This window comes from Aulonocara stuartgranti (genome assembly GCF_965226115.1).
Source record: "Aulonocara stuartgranti genome assembly, chromosome: 16".
NCBI lineage: Eukaryota > Metazoa > Chordata > Actinopteri > Cichliformes > Cichlidae > Aulonocara > Aulonocara stuartgranti.
Window position 1 is genome coordinate 23,241,147 of NC_138952.1, and position 19,995 is coordinate 23,261,141.

General features: G+C 40.9%; 3 protein-coding genes across 3 annotated transcripts; 2 read left to right on the forward strand and 1 right to left on the reverse strand.

Annotated features, from left to right (window-relative positions):
* The first annotated feature begins 1,570 nt into the window (after positions 1-1,570).
* On the forward strand, positions 1,571-9,579 carry fbxl3a (F-box and leucine-rich repeat protein 3a). The gene is made up of 5 exons (XM_082508289.1): positions 1,571-1,841; positions 2,602-2,979; positions 3,106-3,228; positions 4,745-4,916; positions 6,067-9,579. Exons 2-5 carry the CDS (start codon positions 2,602-2,604, stop codon positions 6,705-6,707), a joined length of 1,314 nt encoding a protein of 437 aa, XP_082364415.1. The 5' UTR covers positions 1,571-1,841; the 3' UTR covers positions 6,708-9,579.
* Positions 9,580-9,744: 165 nt separating this feature from the next.
* cln5 (CLN5 lysosomal BMP synthase) lies at positions 9,745-14,148 on the reverse strand. Its single transcript, XM_082508290.1, has 4 exons — positions 13,895-14,148; positions 12,506-12,680; positions 12,036-12,261; positions 9,745-11,553 (listed from the first exon to the last, which is right to left on the reverse strand). Exons 1-4 carry the CDS (start codon positions 13,996-13,998, stop codon positions 11,066-11,068), a joined length of 993 nt encoding a protein of 330 aa, XP_082364416.1. The 5' UTR covers positions 13,999-14,148; the 3' UTR covers positions 9,745-11,065.
* Positions 14,149-14,378: 230 nt separating this feature from the next.
* Positions 14,379-19,852, forward strand: LOC309690877 (glutamine amidotransferase-like class 1 domain-containing protein 3, mitochondrial). The gene is made up of 4 exons (XM_082508292.1): positions 14,379-14,633; positions 16,598-16,769; positions 16,924-17,122; positions 19,508-19,852. The coding sequence occupies exons 1-4, from the start codon at positions 14,439-14,441 to the stop codon at positions 19,701-19,703; spliced, it is 762 nt and encodes a 253-aa protein (XP_082364418.1). The 5' UTR covers positions 14,379-14,438; the 3' UTR covers positions 19,704-19,852.
* Positions 19,853-19,995: the final 143 nt, after the last annotated feature.

The window sequence follows — 19,995 nt, forward strand, 5'->3', positions numbered from 1 at the left end:
CCAAATAAAATATTGCACCTGTAATGCTTTTCCCTATTAGGAGGCAGGGGTAATGGGAGGGAGAGGGGAGGTCAGGGGGGTGGAGTATGGAAACAAAGCAGCTGCTGTTTAAATTAAAAAAAAAAAAAAAAAAAAGCTTCATACTTGTGAATCTGCTCTGTAATATCTGTGGTGGATGGAGTCAAATGGTAATAAACCAGGTTCTTTGTTTTCGCAAAGTAAACACCGTGTCATCCATTAATGAGTGGTCACATTTCTGTATTCACGACTCAGAGGAAAAGCTAAAACATCGGTGCAAATGAAGAGAGGGGAAACTGTAAAAGAATGAGTTATCCTATCATAGAGTCAAAATGTTAGGTTTGTCATACTGACTATAATAGTGTGACGGTTGAAAGATTTAGTCTTTGAGCAGCATTAAATAACACACCTTTAATACATTTCAAAAGGTTTAGCTGTGTGTTTCCAGATTTGCACCATAAGTGCTGAATTCACATTAACTAATGAAGCACACTAACTTTTTCTTATTTTATCCTGTTGAAGTTTCTTGGGCACATGTGCAGTAAAAAGGTGCATGTAAGTCTGTGCACTGCTGGAAGATGAGTAAGAGACTGGCACCATGCATAGGTTGCAGGTCTGTTGCAGAGCCCCTCTCAGTATGGCGTCCCTGGTGTTTATTGCTGACAGGAGTAGCAGGATGAATTCTACTGTGTGCAGGGCTGTACTCTGACCAGACTGGAACTTTTCTTTGGTCTTCCTCTTTTCCTCCTGTCTGGCAGCTCCATTTTCAACCTCCTTTGTCCAATATATCCACTCTCCAAGAAGGAATTGTGGATATATTGCTTCACTACACGTCTCCAGCTGAGCTGTCCCTCTGACATACTCATTTCTAATGAAGTGAAAATCTAAGCGTCTCTTTCACCTCAACCTCCTTTTTGTTAATACCAGCAAGTCCAAACCATCTTGTAAACATTCCCTTTGCAGTTATCCGCCCTCTCTCTTCTTCACCTCTTTTGTGCACTGGCCATTGCTTTGGATGGTTGTACACAGTCATTTAAAATCCTCTTCTTGCTAGCTCCACTGTTTCTCCTCTCCCTCTTATTAACACACATGCAATCTGTAGTCTTCTACTAGCTTTCACCCCCTCTTCCCTCCAGAGCATACCTCCACCTCAGGGCTATCTTCCACCTGTTCCCTAAACATCAGTCTCTGGTTAACCTATCACCATTGCCAACAAGAAGGGGGTCAGAGCAGACCCCTGATTTAATCCCACCTCACCACTTTGTCACTATCATCGTGCATTTTAGATGGATTTTGTTATTTTAGTTGTAGTTTGTCTCCCTCTCTGTCTCTGGAACAGTATTACTGTATTCAAAAACATAATCTTCTCAAACAAGCAGTATTATATTTTGTTGCTCTCTAGAAATAATCATTGCGTTATGAAGGCTCCCAACAGGAAAAAAAAAACACGCTGTATGCGATTTTATTTTATTAGGATTCGGGTGAGTTATCACTCAAACGGAGACGATCTTTACGAACAGCCATTTTGCATTATGTATCCCATAATGCACCGCTGCTGTCACGACAACATTTCGCCATTTCGGGTTTGGCGGACGCTCTGTAACTCCCGCGAAAGAATTAGGTCAGCCGAGCGGAGGTGTTTCTTCACTGAAAACATTTCTCGCTCGTTCTCGTTTTCCCGACGGCTCTCTTATCGTGCTCCGATGCGTGTTACCTGGCTGCTGCTGATGAACTTTACCAGCGTCGGCCCGGGCTGAAGAGTCGAGTCAGTTGTCGGATTTTCTAGCTAACAGCTAGCAAGCTAGCTGTGTGTAAACAACAAGGTAAGAGTCACTAGTAAATAAATAATGAATGTTTATAGACTTGGTATGAATGACCAGTGAGTACAGTGGGGTTTGGTATATTTGCAGCGAATCAAGTGAATTTGCAGCACCAGTTAACTAAGTCGCTCTGTTAGCTTGTAACACACTTTTACGTTAAAAAATAAGCAATCGTTAACTTGGTTAGCGGTTGCATTTACTCCCCTGTTAGCTTGCTAACTTTACGAGCCACTTTATTGCATTTGTGTGCGTTCATTGTAACTATAGCACTGACAAGCTCAATAACGTTTGTTTATTTTTTCCTAAGTAAGGTTGTGTGGCTGTAACGTCACCTCAGTCACGTTTCCTCTGAAATACGCAGTGTCACATGCGGTGCAACTTTGGTGTGAGCGTTAACGAGCGGTATAAATCCAACAGTTAAAGGCTTTAATTGTACTTTGGAAAAATGATGATTATTCAGAGAAACACAAACATGAGGGGATGAAAACAGACAGATTTTTTTTAAAAAGCTGGAATGTCTGCAGACCCACCATCTGCACAATATGGTAGCTGCTAGGAATGTTTTAATTATTTTGCGGAGTGCGTCAGAGTGATAAACATGCACATTTAATCTGCACCTGTTAGTGCAGGGACAGCAGGGCTGCAGCTAGAGCTTATTGATTCGTGACGTCCTTGATTAGACACCTTTCAGAAGATTGGCACACGTTTCTAAAGTAATGGGCATGTGTAGATTTATTAATCAGTGCATTTTATTTTGTAAAAGATGAAACGGATGAAAGGAGGAGAGGAGGGAAGCGATGACTCCTCCTGTGAGAGTCCAGCGGAGGTTTGCAAGAAGGTGCGAAATCAGTTGAGCGAGGATTCGGAGCCACATGTTGCTGAGTCGCTGGACTGTAACTGGGCACGGCTGCCTCAAGAGCTCCTGCTGCATATCTTCCAGTACCTGCCACTGCTGGACCGGGCTTATGCCTCCCAGGTGTGCCGTGGGTGGAACCAAGCCTTCCACATGCCTGAGCTGTGGAGATGCTTTGAGTTTGAGCTCAACCAGCCAGCCAGCTCTTATCTAAAAGCCACACATCCAGATCTTATTAAGCAGATCATAAAGAGGCACTCCAATCACCTGCAGTATGTCAGCTTCAAGGTAAAAATGTCTGTGTAACTGCGTGTGCCCTCATTCTGGGTTCAAACGTTCATAAGCAGCTTCTGTTTAAAAATGTTTCTTGGATGTTTTTCGAGTGATATGCAATCTTTTCCTTGTTCTTATCAGGTTGACAGTAGTATGGAGTCTGCAGAGGCAGCTTGTGACATTCTTTCACAGTTGGTGAACTGCTCACTGAAGACCTTGGGCCTCATCTCTACAGCCAGGCCCAGTTTCATGGAGGTTCCAAAGGTATAATTAACACAGTCACGAGGAGTCTGGGTCTTTACAGTGTCCTGCTCTTTAGATTTGTAAGCAAAATCAAAGGAATTCTTGTTTTAGTGTACATCCCCTCTTATCCACAGTCTCATCTTATCTGAGATTGGGTCTGAAAAGCAGCATTCTTATGCATGGCAAATGACACTTTTATTATCAGTCCCACATTTTCAAAAGGACACAGGACTTTCTTTATTTACATATCATGAGCTCTATTCCTTGAACCAGGTTTCATGGAATCTAGATGTCATTGAGCAAACTAGGCTAAGGGCTGGACATTTCTTTTTTTGGTGTGTTTGTTTTATCAAGGATTGGAACCTGCTGCACGTTCTGCTATGTGTAGAAACTGACACACCCACTGTCGTCACAGTTCGCATTTTAAAACCTTTGTTAAAAACTGGCTCAGGAGCTCAATCTTAGTTGAATTCTTTTGAATATTTCAAAATCAAGTTTAAGAACTTTTAGGTTAATTAAAGTAGAAAAAAATCACTTGTTTATGAACTCTTGAGATCTTTGTGACATTCAAAAGCTGTTTAAGAACCTGTGATGACGTCATAGAACTTGAAACGTGCAAACGTGCAAACGGCCTCACTCGTTCACCAGGGTGTGCTCCTTTTAGCTTCTGTTTTAAAGACAGCATAAGCCTCTCACAGCCTGTGCTGCTTTTTGTGTGACTGTGGATAAATATTAGAGGACGTGTTGTTCTTGGATTTTCTCACAATGCGGTGCTAGTTGCCAAGTTGCGAAAACACCTTTTGGCATAATAAAATCTTCTCAAAATTGCCATTATTACTCACATTCTGTCAGAGGGGACATTTGTTTGAAGCATTTGAACCAAAAGAAAGCTGAATGCAAAAAAACAAAGACTTGTTTTTTCCACATTTTGGAAAATAATAACATATTACATCATTTTCATCATAAATACTTTTTTGCTATTATAATATGTACCATAAAGTCAAATAGACACCCTTCCAATGCTTTGCACAAAAAGGTTTCCCCATTTCCTTGTCCTCAGTTTGTAATACAGATGTATGCAGTCTAGCTGTCTGCAGCACCAAAGCTTAAGATTAATTCAGAGGTCCACCCATGCAGTAGACACAAATGAACACACCCTCGCATTTCTTTATTTCAAATTTGTTTACCTTGTCTACAGATTAAATCTACAAATTAAATTTGTATGTAATCTTAACCCACTAATTGTGATTACATTAGGGTTTCTTACTGTACTCAGATTGCAGATTGTGTTTGTATTGTTATATGTAGCAGATTCCTAAGTTTAAGGTTGTCTCAGTAATTACAAATAGTGGTGTGTGAGCCATGACAGAGGTCTGCCTGACGTACCAGGCCCACCAAAAAACTGTATGTTAGTGGGACAGATTATGTTTGGGTAAAAGATCATTCCAGACACAGTTGATTAAATCTGGCATTTCGAAGGCGTCAGTCAGGTTTAAAGATCGTTACAATTCAATGTGTCATGTTTGTCCTTCCACAGTCTCACTTCATCTCCGCCCTGACCGTGGTGTTCGTCAACTCCAAATCGTTGTCTTCGCTGAAGATTGACGACACGCCAGTTGATGATCCATCTCTGAAGGTGCTGGTGGCCAACAACAGCGACACCCTGAAACTGCTGAAAATGAGCAGCTGCCCTCACGTCTCTCCTGCAGGTACAGTCTAAGTGCATGTGTTTTTATTTATTTTCTACTTCCAGCATGAATGGAAAATGAGTATAGCGCTGTGCAAAAGTCTTGAGCCACCACTCATTGCTTTTTTTTGGCTTTTTTTTGGCTTTTTTTTTTTTTTGCTTAAAAAAAAGAGAGACAGAATTTGGGTGTCAATGGGGGGGCATTATCAGTAGTTCGTCAGACCTTCTGAAGGTCTTTTCAAAGTTTTTCTTCAGACATTGGCTGCTTTACAGTCCTTGTACCTGAACATTTTCCAAGTAATGTTTTTGTTTATAACATTGACCTATGAATCATCTCAAGCATAAAAAGGCGCCTAACTCAAAGGATGACTATATCTTGTGTACATAACATGCCTGGATAGAAAAACCATCAATCATTGATTGGCCTTCTCAGCTGTTGAAACACATCTTTACATAGTGTTCTGTTGAGATGATCCCACAGCATTAAAGGCAGCCGACATCCAAACATAACAATTAGCATGTCCTTCGAGAATCCTGGATAACTATTGCTGAAGGCTACTTCAGTAAAGTTTGCATAACAGAGTTCAGGCTGTGTTGAAGAATAAAAGCGATCATACCAAAGTTGATCACCTTTATTGTTGCACAGACTCTGTATTTGCCTTATGCGTGGCGTTTCCACTTATGCGTCAATGTTTGAATAAACTGCTGCACATATTTTACATTTTTGAGGAACGTATAAAAAAAACGAGAGGTGGCTCAAGACTTGTATACTTTACGCTGTATTGATTGAAAAATCACACAGAACTTTATTCAGAGAGATAAATTGTTTAGGTTTTGACATAACTGATGAGTTGATAGCTGAACTTTATTTCTTTATTTAAAAAAACCTGAGAAGAGTCAAAACTATATGTCTGTAAAACTGGTAGTGGGAAACTAACTTTTAACCTCAACAACTCAGTAGATTTAGACCATCCTTCAATTTGTAGGTCTGATGAGGGACCATCTGAGATTATATGAGAGAAATCCCCTTTTCCTGAAATTCTGAGCTAATATGATTGCTGATTAAACTGCAACTTGTCAGGGGGATGCAGTCAACCTGTTCTTTGATTGAAAGTGAAAACACGATTTGAGAATTGGTCGCATTAATTGAAACGATCTGCCTGTGCTTTTAGGAATCCTGTGTGTGGCAGACCAGTGTCACGGGCTCCGAGAGCTAGCGCTAAACTACCACCTCCTGAGTGATGAACTCCTGCTGGCGCTCTCCTCTGAGAAGCACGTCCACCTGGAACACTTGCGAATTGATGTGGTGAGCGAAAACCCCGGGCAGCACTTCCACACCATCAAGAAGAGCAGCTGGGACGCTATGATGCGGCACTCGCCCAAATTTAACCTGGTCATGTACTTCTTCCTCTATGAGGACGAGTTCGGGCCCTTCTTTAATGAGGAAATCCCGGTCACACACCTTTACTTCGGGCGCTCAGTGAGCAAAGAGGTCCTGGGCCGAGTGGGCCTCCACTGCCCTCGTTTGGTGGAGCTGGTCGTGTGCGCCAATGGCCTGCGTCCTCTGGATGAGGAGCTGATCCGTATCGCCAAACACTGCACCCAGCTGTCAGCCATCGGCCTGGGTGAGTGCGAAGTGTCCTGCAGCGCGTTTGTGGAGTTCGTTAAAATGTGCGGCCGCCGACTGTCCCAGCTGTCCATCATGGAGGAGGTACTGATTCCAGATCACAAATACTCCCTGGATGAGATTCACTGGGAGGTGTCGAAGCACCTGGGCCGGGTCTGGTTCCCAGACATGATGCCGACCTGGTAGAGAGTGAAGCCTGTGCTCAGAGTTCAGTATGTCGGGTTTGTGGTGCGGAACAATCATTGCCTCCATGTTGCATTGAAAAGCCTCAGCTGGGAAGCTCGATGACAGCATGGAGAGCATGAACTTGCTGAACTCTCGTTAGCAGTGCAGGGATGTAATGTGGGACTCGACAACAACACAATGTTATCACATTATCATGGAAATGCCACAGAATTCCTGCTCGGCTTAATCCGTAGATGGAATTCAGCAAGCTGGCTTCGACCCACAGAAGAGGAAATTTAACTAAAAAGCAATGTTTTTATAACTGCAAATGGAGTTATATGTACATTATAGGCTGGGTATGATAATCTGTGTTGTGAGAGGGGTGTGTGAGTATGTGCATTTATGTGTGAACGTGCGGGTGGGTGTTTACATGTTTTCCAACATTGAGCAGTAAATTGGGACAATTAGGTGCACTATAGCATGTTGTTACGCTACCACTTGGCCTACATAAATCCGGTGTGAGATAGCAGCTCTGCACTCTGCAATACAATATGGCATTGACCGCATGGTTGTCTGTACATAGGATGTGACAGAAGGTGTATTTGTCATGTGTGGCTGAATTTTGCAGAAGAGTAGCTGGGTCCTACACCTCATTTTAACCTAATTTAAAGAACAGTGGTTGTGTTGTTTGTCCTCCTCGCCTGGGGAGCTCCAGTCGTGTCTCACAAACCACGATTGTTGAACAAATGGAAGATGGCGGAGAGAAAAAGAAATGTGTGTGTATATAGGTGTCTAAATTGTGACGTGAAGGTGTATAGTGTTGATTGATGTCATTGATTTTTATTTTTTCTCAAAGTTATATTTTGAGGAGGTTTTTTTTTTTTTTTTTTCTCCCCCTGCATCAAACACAAATTGGCCTGACAAATGATTTTATCTATTTTGGAAAAAGGTTTATGTACAGTTTTAGATTTCTTAAGCACCTTAGATGAATACCAAATGAGATGGAATACACCTGGTCCTTGAGACCAAATATGGTGATTATTTATACTGTACTGGGGCTTTGTTGAGTCAAATCCCCAAGTGCTGCATATTAAAGTTGTAAAGCTCTAATTAAAACAATCAAATAATTCTATGTAAATAGTGCACAGAAATGTCTGAATTTGGAGGGTAGAGATCAGCGGTCTCAGTTCTTCACGCTCAGATTAATTTGTAATGATTCAGTAGACTAGTCTGTATAGCTGTTGGCTTACAGTGCATGCTGGAAATGCAAATCCAACCCATTTGTTTCTCAGATGCATTAAAATGAAAATATTTTTTATGTAGGTTTCATTTGTATCTTCTGCTATTTGCCTGTTCAAGCTCTAAACCCTGGTTCTCTGTTGTGGATATCTGCCCTTCCAATTAGTCCACATTTGTTTCTTCATCATGCTATCTTGTATACATGAGAGGAAGCAGTATTCACCCATTATAAACACTGTCTGCAGATTTTTCTTGTGTTCCAAACATCCATTCATTTCAGTCAAGAGGTTTGGCAAGTCAGATGAGTGAAACAGTTTTGTTTTTTTCCTTTAAGAAGGAAGTCAAATGCATCTGTATATAAAAACGCTGTGTGTTTGATTAATATGAGTAGAAATGTATTTCTTTATTTCACCCTCTGTCAGGGTTTGAAGTTTCCTTAACTGGTGGCTTGTCTTTTATAAAACCAGAGTGCAAGTTATCCTTTACTAGAAGGATCTTTTTCATACTATAGCCACTAGAGAAGTTAAAAACTGTGTAATTGATTAATAGGGATTATGCTTTTTTTAATGAATTTCAGTTTTTCAGTTAAACAAAAGCAACCAGCAGTGGTATTTTTCTTTGTTTAGCTGGGTTTAGCTTCCACCTATTGTCGCCGTGGTTTTGTTGGATACAGGTGGTCCTAATGTTTTGAGTCCACTACCACAAACTCGATCCTTGGAGGGATTTTATTACTTCCTTTAATGTAGTGGAAAAAGACCCTGTTTTGTGTGTGCGTTTTTAACAAAACACACAAAAACAGTTGCCTTGAAGTGTTTTATATTTCAAGGTAAAACTATAGTAATAGAGAGAAAACCCCAACAATTACATGACGCCCTATGAGCAAGCACTTGGTAACAGTGAGAATGGAAAAACTCCCTTTTAACAGGAAGAAATCTCGTGCAGAACCAGGCTCAGGGAGGGGCGGCCATCTGCCACACAACTGCTTGGGGTAATGGGAGGAAGATGGAGAAAGAGTATGCATTTATGGCGTATACATATTAAATATTTAAAGGTTTTTGGTAGTGGACAAACCTTATGCAGCACTGCATGTCAATAAAAATGTAGTTTATTTCTGCCAGATTTCATTCCTTTTTACTCAAGTTTTATTTCATATACAATAACTGAGAGACTTGTTGCAAGAGGTGCTTCTTACTATTATTGAATGAATATAGCCTCTTCACAGTATTTGTTTCTCATCACTGAAGAAGTGGATATCTTTGCTCATGTACATTAGCATCTGAAGGGTACAGTAACACATCTCCTGGTTATTTTATTTGAAAATGTGTGCAGTGCATTAAACAGTGGCCCTAACGTGAAGCCTGTTTTCACTGAGAGCTTGTCTGTATTTGCTTTTATTGGACTATTCGGCTGGGAAAAAAATGCTTCACATGGTAAATGCTGACCGAGAGAGCATTATTTAAATTTTGTCACGAATATGATTGTCATAATTATTATTTGAACTTTATTTGGGAGTTAACAGGTGTTAAACACTCTCCTCTAGTTTTGCTTCTGTATGACAAAAGCTTTGTCTGCTTTGCTTTACTGGTCACCTGTCTTGAAATTAAAATTGTTTTGGACATGTGATCTCACACTGTAATAAAAATTTGTGAATGTACTCTGTGCAACTTTCATGTAATTATTTTTCTTTATTAACACACGTAGTTAAACTCCATAAAAGGACTCCGTTATAAAAATGGGATGCATTTGAGATGAGAAGATGTATGAGCAGTTTTCTTAAATTATTATTTCTTAAATAACAAGAAGAAATGAAGTAAAGGGGTGGGGTTGTACATGCATCTTTTATTTATCAAGAAGTCTCTTTTTCGTCATCATATGTCCAAAAATAACAGGAAAATGCAGATTTCTGTCAAATAAGCTAACCCAGAAGCCCTGCTTTTACTGTGTGTGGACTGATCGCACTTAAACATGTAGTCAACCCACAAACGCCACTTCTCGGCCAGGAAAAGTCCTGCTAAATGTTTCCGAACATTTAAACACTGGAAAGTCCAGAAGTGCTGTTTTTTTTTTTTTTTTTTTTTAAACTGGTATTACAAACACAGAATGTTATGAAGCAGGAGATGCACTCAGCAGATCTGTACATAATGCTCCTTGGTGAGAAATACTGAATTGAAATCTATTTTCTCTTGAAGAAAGTGAGGTTTTATCCTTTATGATTGAAACCTTTCGAACAGCTACAGTTGTGTGGAAACTTTTCACAGGACTCAGGTCCTCCAAAAAACTAAGTACACCCTGAATGCTTCCATAGGAATTAAGTAGCAGCTAGGTGATGCTAATCAAATGCACTTGATTAACTGATTAACATCAGCAAGTGTGAGCAGCTCTTCTTTCTAAAAAGAATATGACAGCATGACTTAGCTTTGCAAAGTTGCATCAGAACAAACCACAGGAGTTCTGCAACAATGTCCTTTGGACAGATAAGACCAAAGCGGCCATAATGCACAGCACCGTGTTATCAGCATAAATCTTTCATACCAGCTGTCAAGCACGGTGGTGGAGGGGTGATGATTTGGGCTTGTTTTGCAGCCACAGTACCTGAGGACCTTGCAGTCATTGAGCCAACCATGTACTCTGTATACTAAAGTATTCTAGTGACAAATGTGAGGCCATCTGACTAGAATATAAGCTAAAGCTTGGCTGAAATTGCATACTCCAAGTGGACAGAGATCTCAAGCACAGCAGCAAGTCTACAATGAAATAGCTGAATTTTTGTTGTTGTTGTTATTGTTATTATGACCGAGCCACAGTTCAGATATCAAGATGATTAAAAGGCTACGCAGGACCTTAGGAAGGTTGTGCACTGATGAATAATGTAATGATGCAGTAATGTAACGTATATGTAAGTCATATAGAAAACAATGACTAGTTACTTCTGCAAGCCACTGAATCGTGGGGTGTATTTAGCTTTTGAAGGACTTCATAGTCACGTGACAACTTAGTTGAAACGTTTTTTCTTGCCTGCCATTTCCAAATAGAAGAAAAAAATTAACCATTCATTGAAGTTTATGTTAATATTGTTGTCATTAGCCTTTCAGCTAATACTATTTACCAATAAAATAAAAAATTAGTAGTCAAATGGGATTTTAAGGCAAAGGCACTTCTTCATATGTAATCCGCACATATGGAGGTTTCATTGGCAGATGCCAGTACTCAAAGTTGTAGTAGAGGTAGAAGCTCCTTTCCAACACGACCGTCTCAAAAGCCTCCAGCAGACTGATCATGGCATCTGCAAATGTCTGGTGTGGCCTAAATGTGTGGTAAAATTTACGGATGTCCAATGCCAGATTTTTCAGAGCAGGCTGTCCGAAAATGGCGCTGTCATTGCCGAGGTACGTGGGCTCTCCACTGTACAGGTAGATCTTGGTGTAGTTGGTCTGTGATCGGCTGGATAGTTTGGCTCCCAGCTCTGTAAGCTTCCTGTATGTGCGGTGGACAAACTGGGAACAGTCATAGGATTCGAACCACACCGTGGCGTTGGGGCTGGGGTCAGACCGAACTGCCCACGTCTCGTAGTAGATCCCAGTCTCGTTGTCCTCCTGCACCCAGCGGGCCATGTCGTTGAACTGCTGCCCTGGAGAATTAAAGAAAAACATGTTAATACCAGAAAAAAAAATGGGTGTGAAGCAGAAAGTCCAAGAAGACAAGAGTGTAAAAAACATTTTATATGTTCGAGGCATTTAGTTCTTGGATGTGCTCTAGCTCTCCCTGGACAAGACAAGCTATCAGTCACAAAACCAGAACTGCCTGTTTTGGGTTTTGGAAGCTATCCAGGGCCTCCTGAAGCCAGTGAAACAGTCAATGCAGAATTTCTGTTTCAACATGCTGTCTTTCTACAGTTTTCATGATTACCAAGTACCCTGGATGTGTATCTGACTCAATACAAAGTACAAATTTTGTAGTTTTACAACTACAAAAGCAAAATAAGCTGTTTCAGGGTCATGCTCTGCAGGATATATTTGTAGTAAAATCCACATTATCACCAGTCATATCCACTGATGATGTAACATATCTAGTTTTATCTCGGCTTCTCTGTGCACAGATGTCAAGTCTTACCTGTGATTACTCCAATTTTCTCTAAGGTGCCATTCTGTGACCAGTGTAAATCATCAATGCCTTCAAAGAAGCAGGCAGCTCCCTGGTTGCACCAGAAAGGTGCGTACATGTCTTGTCTGAGGTGAGGAAAAGTGCAGTTGCCCAGCTGAAACAGCTCGTACCACTCCATGGTGTAGTTGGTTCCTGTCTCTGCACTGCTGAACCCAACAGCATCATGCATGATGTGCTGTAAAGAGAACAGAAACATACTCTGGTTTTATGTATGTGTGTGTGTTTCTATGAATAATGTAGCTGCAGCTTCACTTCTGTTTTAACAGAGGGAGTATTTTTATTAGCCAGAACACAGCGGCCCCTTCACTTCTGTTTTAGAGAATAAAATATTAAATACGAAAAGAACAATGTGCCCTGGTGCTTTTTGCTTTATCCCTGACTTGTAAAAAGACATTTCAGAATTCAAATTACACACTTACAAACTTTCCCAGCAAACTTCCATACTTGAATTCCCACACTGGAGTCTGCAGCCGATACACCGAGATGGTGTCGCTGTCTCTCATGTAGGGAATCCGTCCATCTGGGTCTCCGGTGGGGCAGAACGGATAGAGAGCTTGACAGTAAGAGTCCACATCAGGCCGACGATCGAAACGCCTGTGGGTGACATGAGACACGTCAGATGGTTGGTCAAGGTTAAAGTCACTGCGAGCCCAAAGCTACTTCATGTTGCTCTACAAAAATGAGCATATTATCCTAAATAATATGTTATTTAGGATAATATTTCAACTCAAATATGAACTAGCTGTGACACTGTTTTAATTTATACTAAAATGTAAATAAAATTATGTTATAATTTGCAAACCTCAAAAAAAATGTATTCACAATACAACTTAGAAAATATATCAGACGTAACTGACAAGACTGTACCAATTTAGGAAAAAAAAATTGGGATGGGGGCAACAAAAGGCTGGAAAAATAGGTTAACAGCTGGAAGAACATTTCGCAGCTAATTAGGTTAAATGGCAACAAGTCAGTAACATAATCGGGTCAAAAAGAGCTTCTTAGAGAAAAGTAAAGACGGGGAAAGGTTCACCAATCCCCAAAACAAGGCGTCTACAAATTGGGAACATTTTCAGAATAATGTTCCTTAGTGTAAATTCAAACTTTCAATCAACAACACACAATATCATCCAAAGATTTGGAGAATCTGGAGAAATCTCTGTGCACAAACACCAAGGTCAAAACTCAATACTGAAGCACTGCATTAAAAACAGGCATGATTCTTTCATGGAAATCACTGCACGGGCTCAGGAACACTTCCAGAAATGCATGTCTGTATCACCATACCATCCACAAATGCAGGTTAAAGTGTAGAAACAGCCAGAAATGCAGCAAAAATTTCTGGCACATCCACTTTAGATGAACTGCTGCCTGCTGATGACAGAAGGTCACAGAGCCATTACATACATTTTTGTGGCGCGTTTTTGGAAATGTATGAAACCCACTCCACTAATTCTGCTGCACAACTGAGATACTCCAAATTCCAACATTTTTAAGTCACGTGAACGTACCACTAATACTTCCTCGGGTTGCTGTCTAAAACAAGGCTTTATTGGGACAACAAGAACACACAAAATCACAAAATGTCTTCTTAACATGTCAGTGAACGTGTAACATCGGAACAGACACGCTTTCTAGGAAAAAAACATAAAAGTTGCGAACTTTGTACTGATCAAAACGGACTAAGCGACCATTCGTAATTGAAAACGAGGTTTATTTGATCGCCTTTTCCAGTTTTCTTCATTATCTGTCACATGATTTAACGCTAAAGAGCGGAGTGAACGTGGAAAGGTGTGCGGTCTTTATACCTGTAGGGTACGGGCCACTTCTGCTGTCCATTAATCCTGAACTGAGCGACGACGTGCAGAAAGAGGAGCAGTTTGAATCCCAGAACGACCTCCGTGTAAAACATGTCAAGGCCGTAAAAAAACAGCAGTTACGAAGAGGACTATCTTCCCATGACTCACCGCCTCTAACTTCCTCATTACAGATCACATGGTTTTGTTGATGATACCAAATCACATGACCACACCAGACAAGAATATGGGGCGCCGTTTGTAAACTGAAACACGCTGAAATTAATGGCAATTTTTCCACATTTAGCTAAAAACCTTTCTAAAACATGTTTTTTGAGTCATGTTTTTTTTTTTTTTACAATATTTACCTAAATATTTGTAACCTTTATATTTAAAACACAGTTTTAGCAGTTCAATCTAAGTATTACTCAATTATTAAAAAGCTGTAGTGCTCAGGTGAGGACACACGATGGCGTAAGAGGGCGCGTCAAACTACTTTTTAAAGCGCAGAAGAAGAAGCGGCATCCGGGGGCGTTTTGTCCGCTGACAGTCCGCCATGCTCAGTCTTCTGCAGCACTGTGGTCGCAACTTACTGACAGCTAGGACCCTCCAGACCGTGAGCAGCAGTTATTATTCAGCGCAGATGGGCAAACGCGTGGCTGTGGTGCTGGCGGGCTGCGGCGTCTATGACGGCAGCGAGATCCACGAGGCCTCCGCTGTTTTGGTCCATCTGAGCAGAGGGGGTGCGACTGTAAGTGTGACACGCTGATTTTATCTGCCGCTGCCCCTGGAGGGAACACATCAGAAATGTTCATTAGCTTCCAGTTTGTCCGCTTCCACTTCTCCGTGCTGGGCAGTTTCTACGATTTTTGCACTTTTTATTTGCAGTCCGACCCGTGAGCGTCCTTTGACCTCTACCTGTTAACCAGACTGCGCACAGTGACACGAACAGCCTTGCAGAATGTTTTGTGCAAACTGCTGAATAATAAACGACTGAAATGCACCGAAGTATTTAAAGTTCCTTAACCTCAACAGTTATCTGCCCCCAAGAAAAAAAACACCCAACTCTTAGTAAAGCTTATCTGGTCCGCCATGTTTATTTATTTATTTTTTGCCAGTAAGTATGGTGTGCTATTATTTGTGTAGTAAATGTTTCAAGCTGTGTTGGGTCTTTTAGAGTAATTGCTGAGGGAAAATGCTGCACTCTGCTGAACAAACTGTGTCCTGACATAACAAGATTTTTGCTGCTGACACCATCATTTTCTCCATTATTCCCAGAGAAATTAAGTTTTCATATTTGACAAATGCACCAGTACTGATATATGTTTTATAGCCGATAACAGCCTTCACTGGTTAAGCAGGAAGGATGCCACATCTGAGTTTAATTGGTTGTTTCTTATAAGGCAACTCTTTCATTATTTGGACGTTTGAAAGGGTCCCTGAGGCAACCAGTTTGATCAGTATATGGTCCTGTCTGAGCTGCTGATGGGTAGCTTCAGTGAAATGTGAAGGCCCGTGTACTTTCAGCAGCTCTCTGTACCGGCCTTAAAGGAATGGTTTGTAAAAGTCCAGAAAACGGGCCCAGAGAGCGTGATAGTGTGTCCTTTTTCTTACCAGCAGTGCAAACCTCTAAATGGCCAAGTGACTTTTCCAAGCCTTTCAACTCTACCTATGTGTGCAGTTAAATCTGTTTATAAGTGTTGCAGTTTTGGCTGGAGCACTCTGAGGAAATTAATTCAAAAACGTATCACATTAACTTAGAGCCTCTGAGTGGAAGCATCCACCTGGTGTCTATTTAGCGCTCTGCATGTAGAGGTGCAAGCTGACCATGATGGGATTTTAATTTTATTTATGTTTTAATGAGACTTTTTTTAGTTTTGAGGCTTGAGGCGTTTCTTAATTTCTGTTAGTAATATAACCAATCGTAACCCTCCAGCTGGACTAATCAGTCACCAAAGCAACTGGTCAGGCATATCTCATAACAGAAATTTTTGTCCTGCCTATTAAAAGGTTTGGTGCTCTTCAAAGAGCCACCAGTAACAGAAAAGCACACATACTTCAGGTAACCCTCTATAAGACATGCATTGAAACACTTTCTTCCCTCGTGTGTTAGGACTTCTGTTTAGTAATACTAAGTGGTTACAACTATTAATATCACTATATTATTGTTATTACTACTTTGATTGGTGTTAGAGAATTTCTCAATTATGCAACATGTCTTATTACTGCACATTACAAGTTGCTACCTTGTTACAAATTGCACTCCTTAGAGTCCATACCTCATATTTACCCTACATATTTAAGGACCTAGCTAACCCCTCACAACAACAATGGTAGATAAATGTTTAAAAACAGAGCTGCCTTCATCCCGTGAAAGATTTCTCTTTTTTCCTCAAGGACAGAAATGACAGTTGGGACTGGAAATTTTCTCAAATTCGTCTTACAAAGTTTCATTTTTCAGGAATTAACATGGAATGACCCAGACACATGTCTCAAGCTTACAAGAGTAGTCATCAGTCAAAGGTCCACTATGAGTCAGGGAAAGTGTTGCGAAATGCAGATATTCTTAGGTTTTGAAATGCTGCTCTGACAGAAGTTCTGTTGAGTTAGCTTCAAGAATTGTGATGTTAACAATCATTATTAGTTGCCTGGTGTGCTTTTTTTTTTTGTTTTTTTTGTTTTTGAACTCGTCTCTGCTGCTTTTATCACCTCCAGGTGAACATGTTCGCACCCAATATTGACCAGATGCATGTGGTAGATCACCTGAAAGGTGCGCCTTCTCAGGAAAAGAGGAATGTGCTGGTGGAGAGCGCAAGGCTGGCCCGTGGAAACATCCAGGATCTGTCTAAGCTCAGCGTGAAAGAGCACGAGGCTGTTATTTTCCCAGGTTTGTGTTCATATGTATTTCGTTGGTACAATCGAAGCCTACAGAAAAAAGATGTTGGGAAGGTCTGAGTAAGGTCGAAACTGAAGTTTGTATTTCTGGCTTATGTACATCCAGACATTAATCACATGTCTTCCTCATTTTTGGTGTTTTACAGGCGGCTTTGGAGCTGCGAAGAATCTCTGTACGTGGGCAGTGCAGGGCAAGGACTGCTCTGTAAATGACGAGGTCAAGGCTGCTCTGCAGGCGTTCCACAGCGAAGGCAAACCCATCGGCCTCTGCTGCATCTCACCTGTGCTGGCTGCCAAAGTGATCCCTGGGTGCGAGGTCACCGTCGGCATCGAAAAGGACGACAAGTGAGAAATGCAACATGGACTTCCTTGTTTGCGTTCTAAGTTTGGACTTTTAAATGCTGCAATTGTTGTGTGCAAACTAGAGCAGGGCGATATGGCCAAAAATATTTATCACGATATATATTTGAAAATTTGCGATAACGATATAACTGACGATATAATTGATGCGAGACAAAATACAGCTCCACAACATTACTAGCGCAAAAAGACAACCTTCCATTTATTTTCACTTAAACAAGAAGCTGGTTTTTATGTACATTAAAGCTTTATAAAAATGTAACAGTGCAAATGCAAATTCCTTGCTGAAAGTTTAACCAAAAGGCATTTCCAGTAGAAATGGGCTGACATATCCTGAGCATAACCATGTATAATATCCACTGAAGTTAAAAAGAGGTGCTTTGCAACATTAAACTGCAGTGTGCAGTACGTATTTTTCGGACCATAAGGTGCACAGGATTATAAGGCACATTAAGCGAAACAAAGCAGTCAGATAAATCAAACTTTATTAAACTCATTCTTCTTGCTTCCTCCACTTCTGTACCATTGATTCATTAATGTTGAATTCTCTGGCAGCTGCTCTATTCCCATGTTGTTGCAGTATATTAATGACTAACCTCGTATTGTGGACGGATTATCTCAGTTGTTCTCCTGACTGAAGTTTGGTCCGTTTACAGCATCCTGCCATGCGATTGCATTTGTCTCTAACCATGAAGAACCTTCACGTTAACTTTTATAAGTGGAAAAGTGTTAGTGTTCGTCCTCCAGCTTCACTGTTTATGTTATGCTAACATAGCTGTGTCGCTAGCGATCACGTAGCACATCATTATATACCAGCTAGCCCAACTTCAGTAACCCTACAAACGTCACTGCTGTTTAGTTTCCTGTCTTCATTTATGTTGGAAGTGATAGCAGAGCTGAACGTTTGATTTTTTTCAGAAATCTCTCAGTCAGAACATGCAATATCATGCTTAGGTAACTAGCGAAACTAGCGAGCTAACTTCCGCTAGCTTCCTGCTAACTTCTAACTCCGTTAAATGTAATAACTTTTGTTTTCATGGATGCCTGGAAGTTAAACTTTATAGTTACACCTGGTAAAGCAGCAATGCTGATCGTTTTATTAAAGATGAAAGAATTTAGACAGTTTTTAACTCTCAGTGATGCTGCAGTGTTGTTTGACCTGAAGCATACAGAGTTTAGGACCCAGATTACTCCCAGATTTAAGAGCATCTTAGTCTGACAAATATGACAATAACAACGGCCGCTTGCATGTTCTGCAAAAAAATGTGCTTTGTTGTGTATCTGACGGACAAACACCAAACCAGTTCCACATCACGGAAGTTGCACCATTTTTACTAACCAATTCTGGTTCATCTGTTTCACTCAACAATCGGCCATGTGCGTATGAAAACAAAGGCACTGCGCATGCGCGTTTTACTCCCATTCTATCGCGATATTTCATTTTCCTATCGTTGCCTAACATTATACCGGTATTACCATGAACGGTATAATATGGCCCAGCCCTAGTGCAAACAGTTGTTTCCAGAGACTACCATGTGCTGGGCGTGGGCTTGTTTACAGCCAGTCTGCCTGTCCTGTTGCACAATTTCTTCCTGTTTCCATGACAAATTAATTTGATTACAGTGTTAGATTTTTAAAAAAGGACTTAGGAGAGGATCCGTCTTTGTCAGAGTGGTGGCTGACTGACACTTGGACCAATTGATCGGTTGACAGATGTCAAAGCCAACAATCAGTTGAGATCATGATTTTGTTTACAGGCAAAATAATATTATAAAATTATTTTTAAAAATTAACAGAATAGAAGAAAAAATGTACCATGTAAACATTTAATCTGGCCGATGTCTTCTTGCAAGTGTGCTTTTACATAAATGTGGCTGATACCAGTAACCAATGCATGTTTCAGTAGATATCTGATTTGGATGCTAGTTATTTTTCCCCTTTGTGCTGGGTAAACAAAGGTCTTTCTTATAAAATATTGGCTGTTTTGAGTGATTTAGCTCTTCAACACACAGTCTTTGACCGTGTCTACATGCCTAAATGTTGCTGTAATGTGATTGGCAGATTAGATATTAGGTAGTTAATGAGTGAGACCCACTGGTGCACTGTGCAGGATGCTAAATATTTGATTGACAGGACAATCACTGGTGTGTTTGTGTAAATAGGAAGCAAAAACTGTTGGGTTCTTTCCATGTTAAGGTGGAAAGTCCCTCTGTAAATGCAGTTTGCAGGCATAATTGATGCATCTCCAAAACATATAAATAGAAATTTCCAGTTGTTAAAAGCAAAACCTCAAATGTTCCTAAGATGTTTGCAGAAATCTGCTTTGAGCAGCAAAACATTAAGTAGTGCCTCTTCTCCCCCACCTCTCAGGTATCCAGACACCGCTGACACTGCAGCGGCCATCAACCAGCTGGGCTGCAAGCACGTGAGCAAGGGCGTCGGCGAGAGCCACGTGGACGAAAAGAACAAGCTGGTCACCACCTGTGCCTTCATGTGCAACGCTCCGATCCACGAGATATTTGATGGAATCGGATCGATGGTCCAGGGCGTCCTGAAACTCGCCTGAGTGTAATCAGTAGAAGGTCGAAACAAGGAAAAGACTTTTGCAAGCTGTGCGGTAGATGTCTGCTGAGCTGGTTGCAGAATGGTGTTGAAGTGATTAAAAGCACTAAAAGATAATCTAGAGTAGCAGAACTGAGCTCCTTGTGAGCTGAATTTTTGAGTTTGCGTGTCAGTTTTACTGCTGCTGTCGTGGCTCCGCCCCACATCTGTCACATTTTAGAGAATCAGCTGCAGGTGAGGATAATGTTCTCAGAAACAAATAAATAAATAAACGAATACAAGAAAAAAGGTTCAGT

What these genes read in the sequence shown, in the direction of transcription:
- fbxl3a (XM_082508289.1), top strand. Translation starts at nt 2,602, where the DNA reads ATGAAACGGATGAAAGGAGGAGAGGAGGGAAGCGATGACTCCTCCTGT. An exon ending in TGCAGTATGTCAGCTTCAAG is followed by an intron (nt 2,980 to 3,105) that starts GTAAAAATGTCT and finishes TGTTCTTATCAG; the next exon opens with GTTGACAGTAGTATGGAGTC. An exon ending in CCCTCACGTCTCTCCTGCAG is followed by an intron (nt 4,917 to 6,066) that starts GTACAGTCTAAG and finishes CTGTGCTTTTAG; the next exon opens with GAATCCTGTGTGTGGCAGAC.
- cln5 (XM_082508290.1), bottom strand. Translation starts at nt 13,998, where the DNA reads ATGTTTTACACGGAGGTCGTTCTGGGATTCAAACTGCTCCTCTTTCTG. An exon ending in AAGTGGCCCGTACCCTACAG is followed by an intron (nt 12,681 to 13,894) that starts GTATAAAGACCG and finishes TGTCACCCACAG; the next exon opens with GCGTTTCGATCGTCGGCCTG. An exon ending in GAAGTTTGCTGGGAAAGTTT is followed by an intron (nt 12,262 to 12,505) that starts GTAAGTGTGTAA and finishes TTCTCTTTACAG; the next exon opens with CACATCATGCATGATGCTGT.
- LOC309690877 (XM_082508292.1), top strand. Translation starts at nt 14,439, where the DNA reads ATGCTCAGTCTTCTGCAGCACTGTGGTCGCAACTTACTGACAGCTAGG. An exon ending in TGAGCAGAGGGGGTGCGACT is followed by an intron (nt 14,634 to 16,597) that starts GTAAGTGTGACA and finishes TATCACCTCCAG; the next exon opens with GTGAACATGTTCGCACCCAA. An exon ending in GGCATCGAAAAGGACGACAA is followed by an intron (nt 17,123 to 19,507) that starts GTGAGAAATGCA and finishes CCCACCTCTCAG; the next exon opens with GTATCCAGACACCGCTGACA.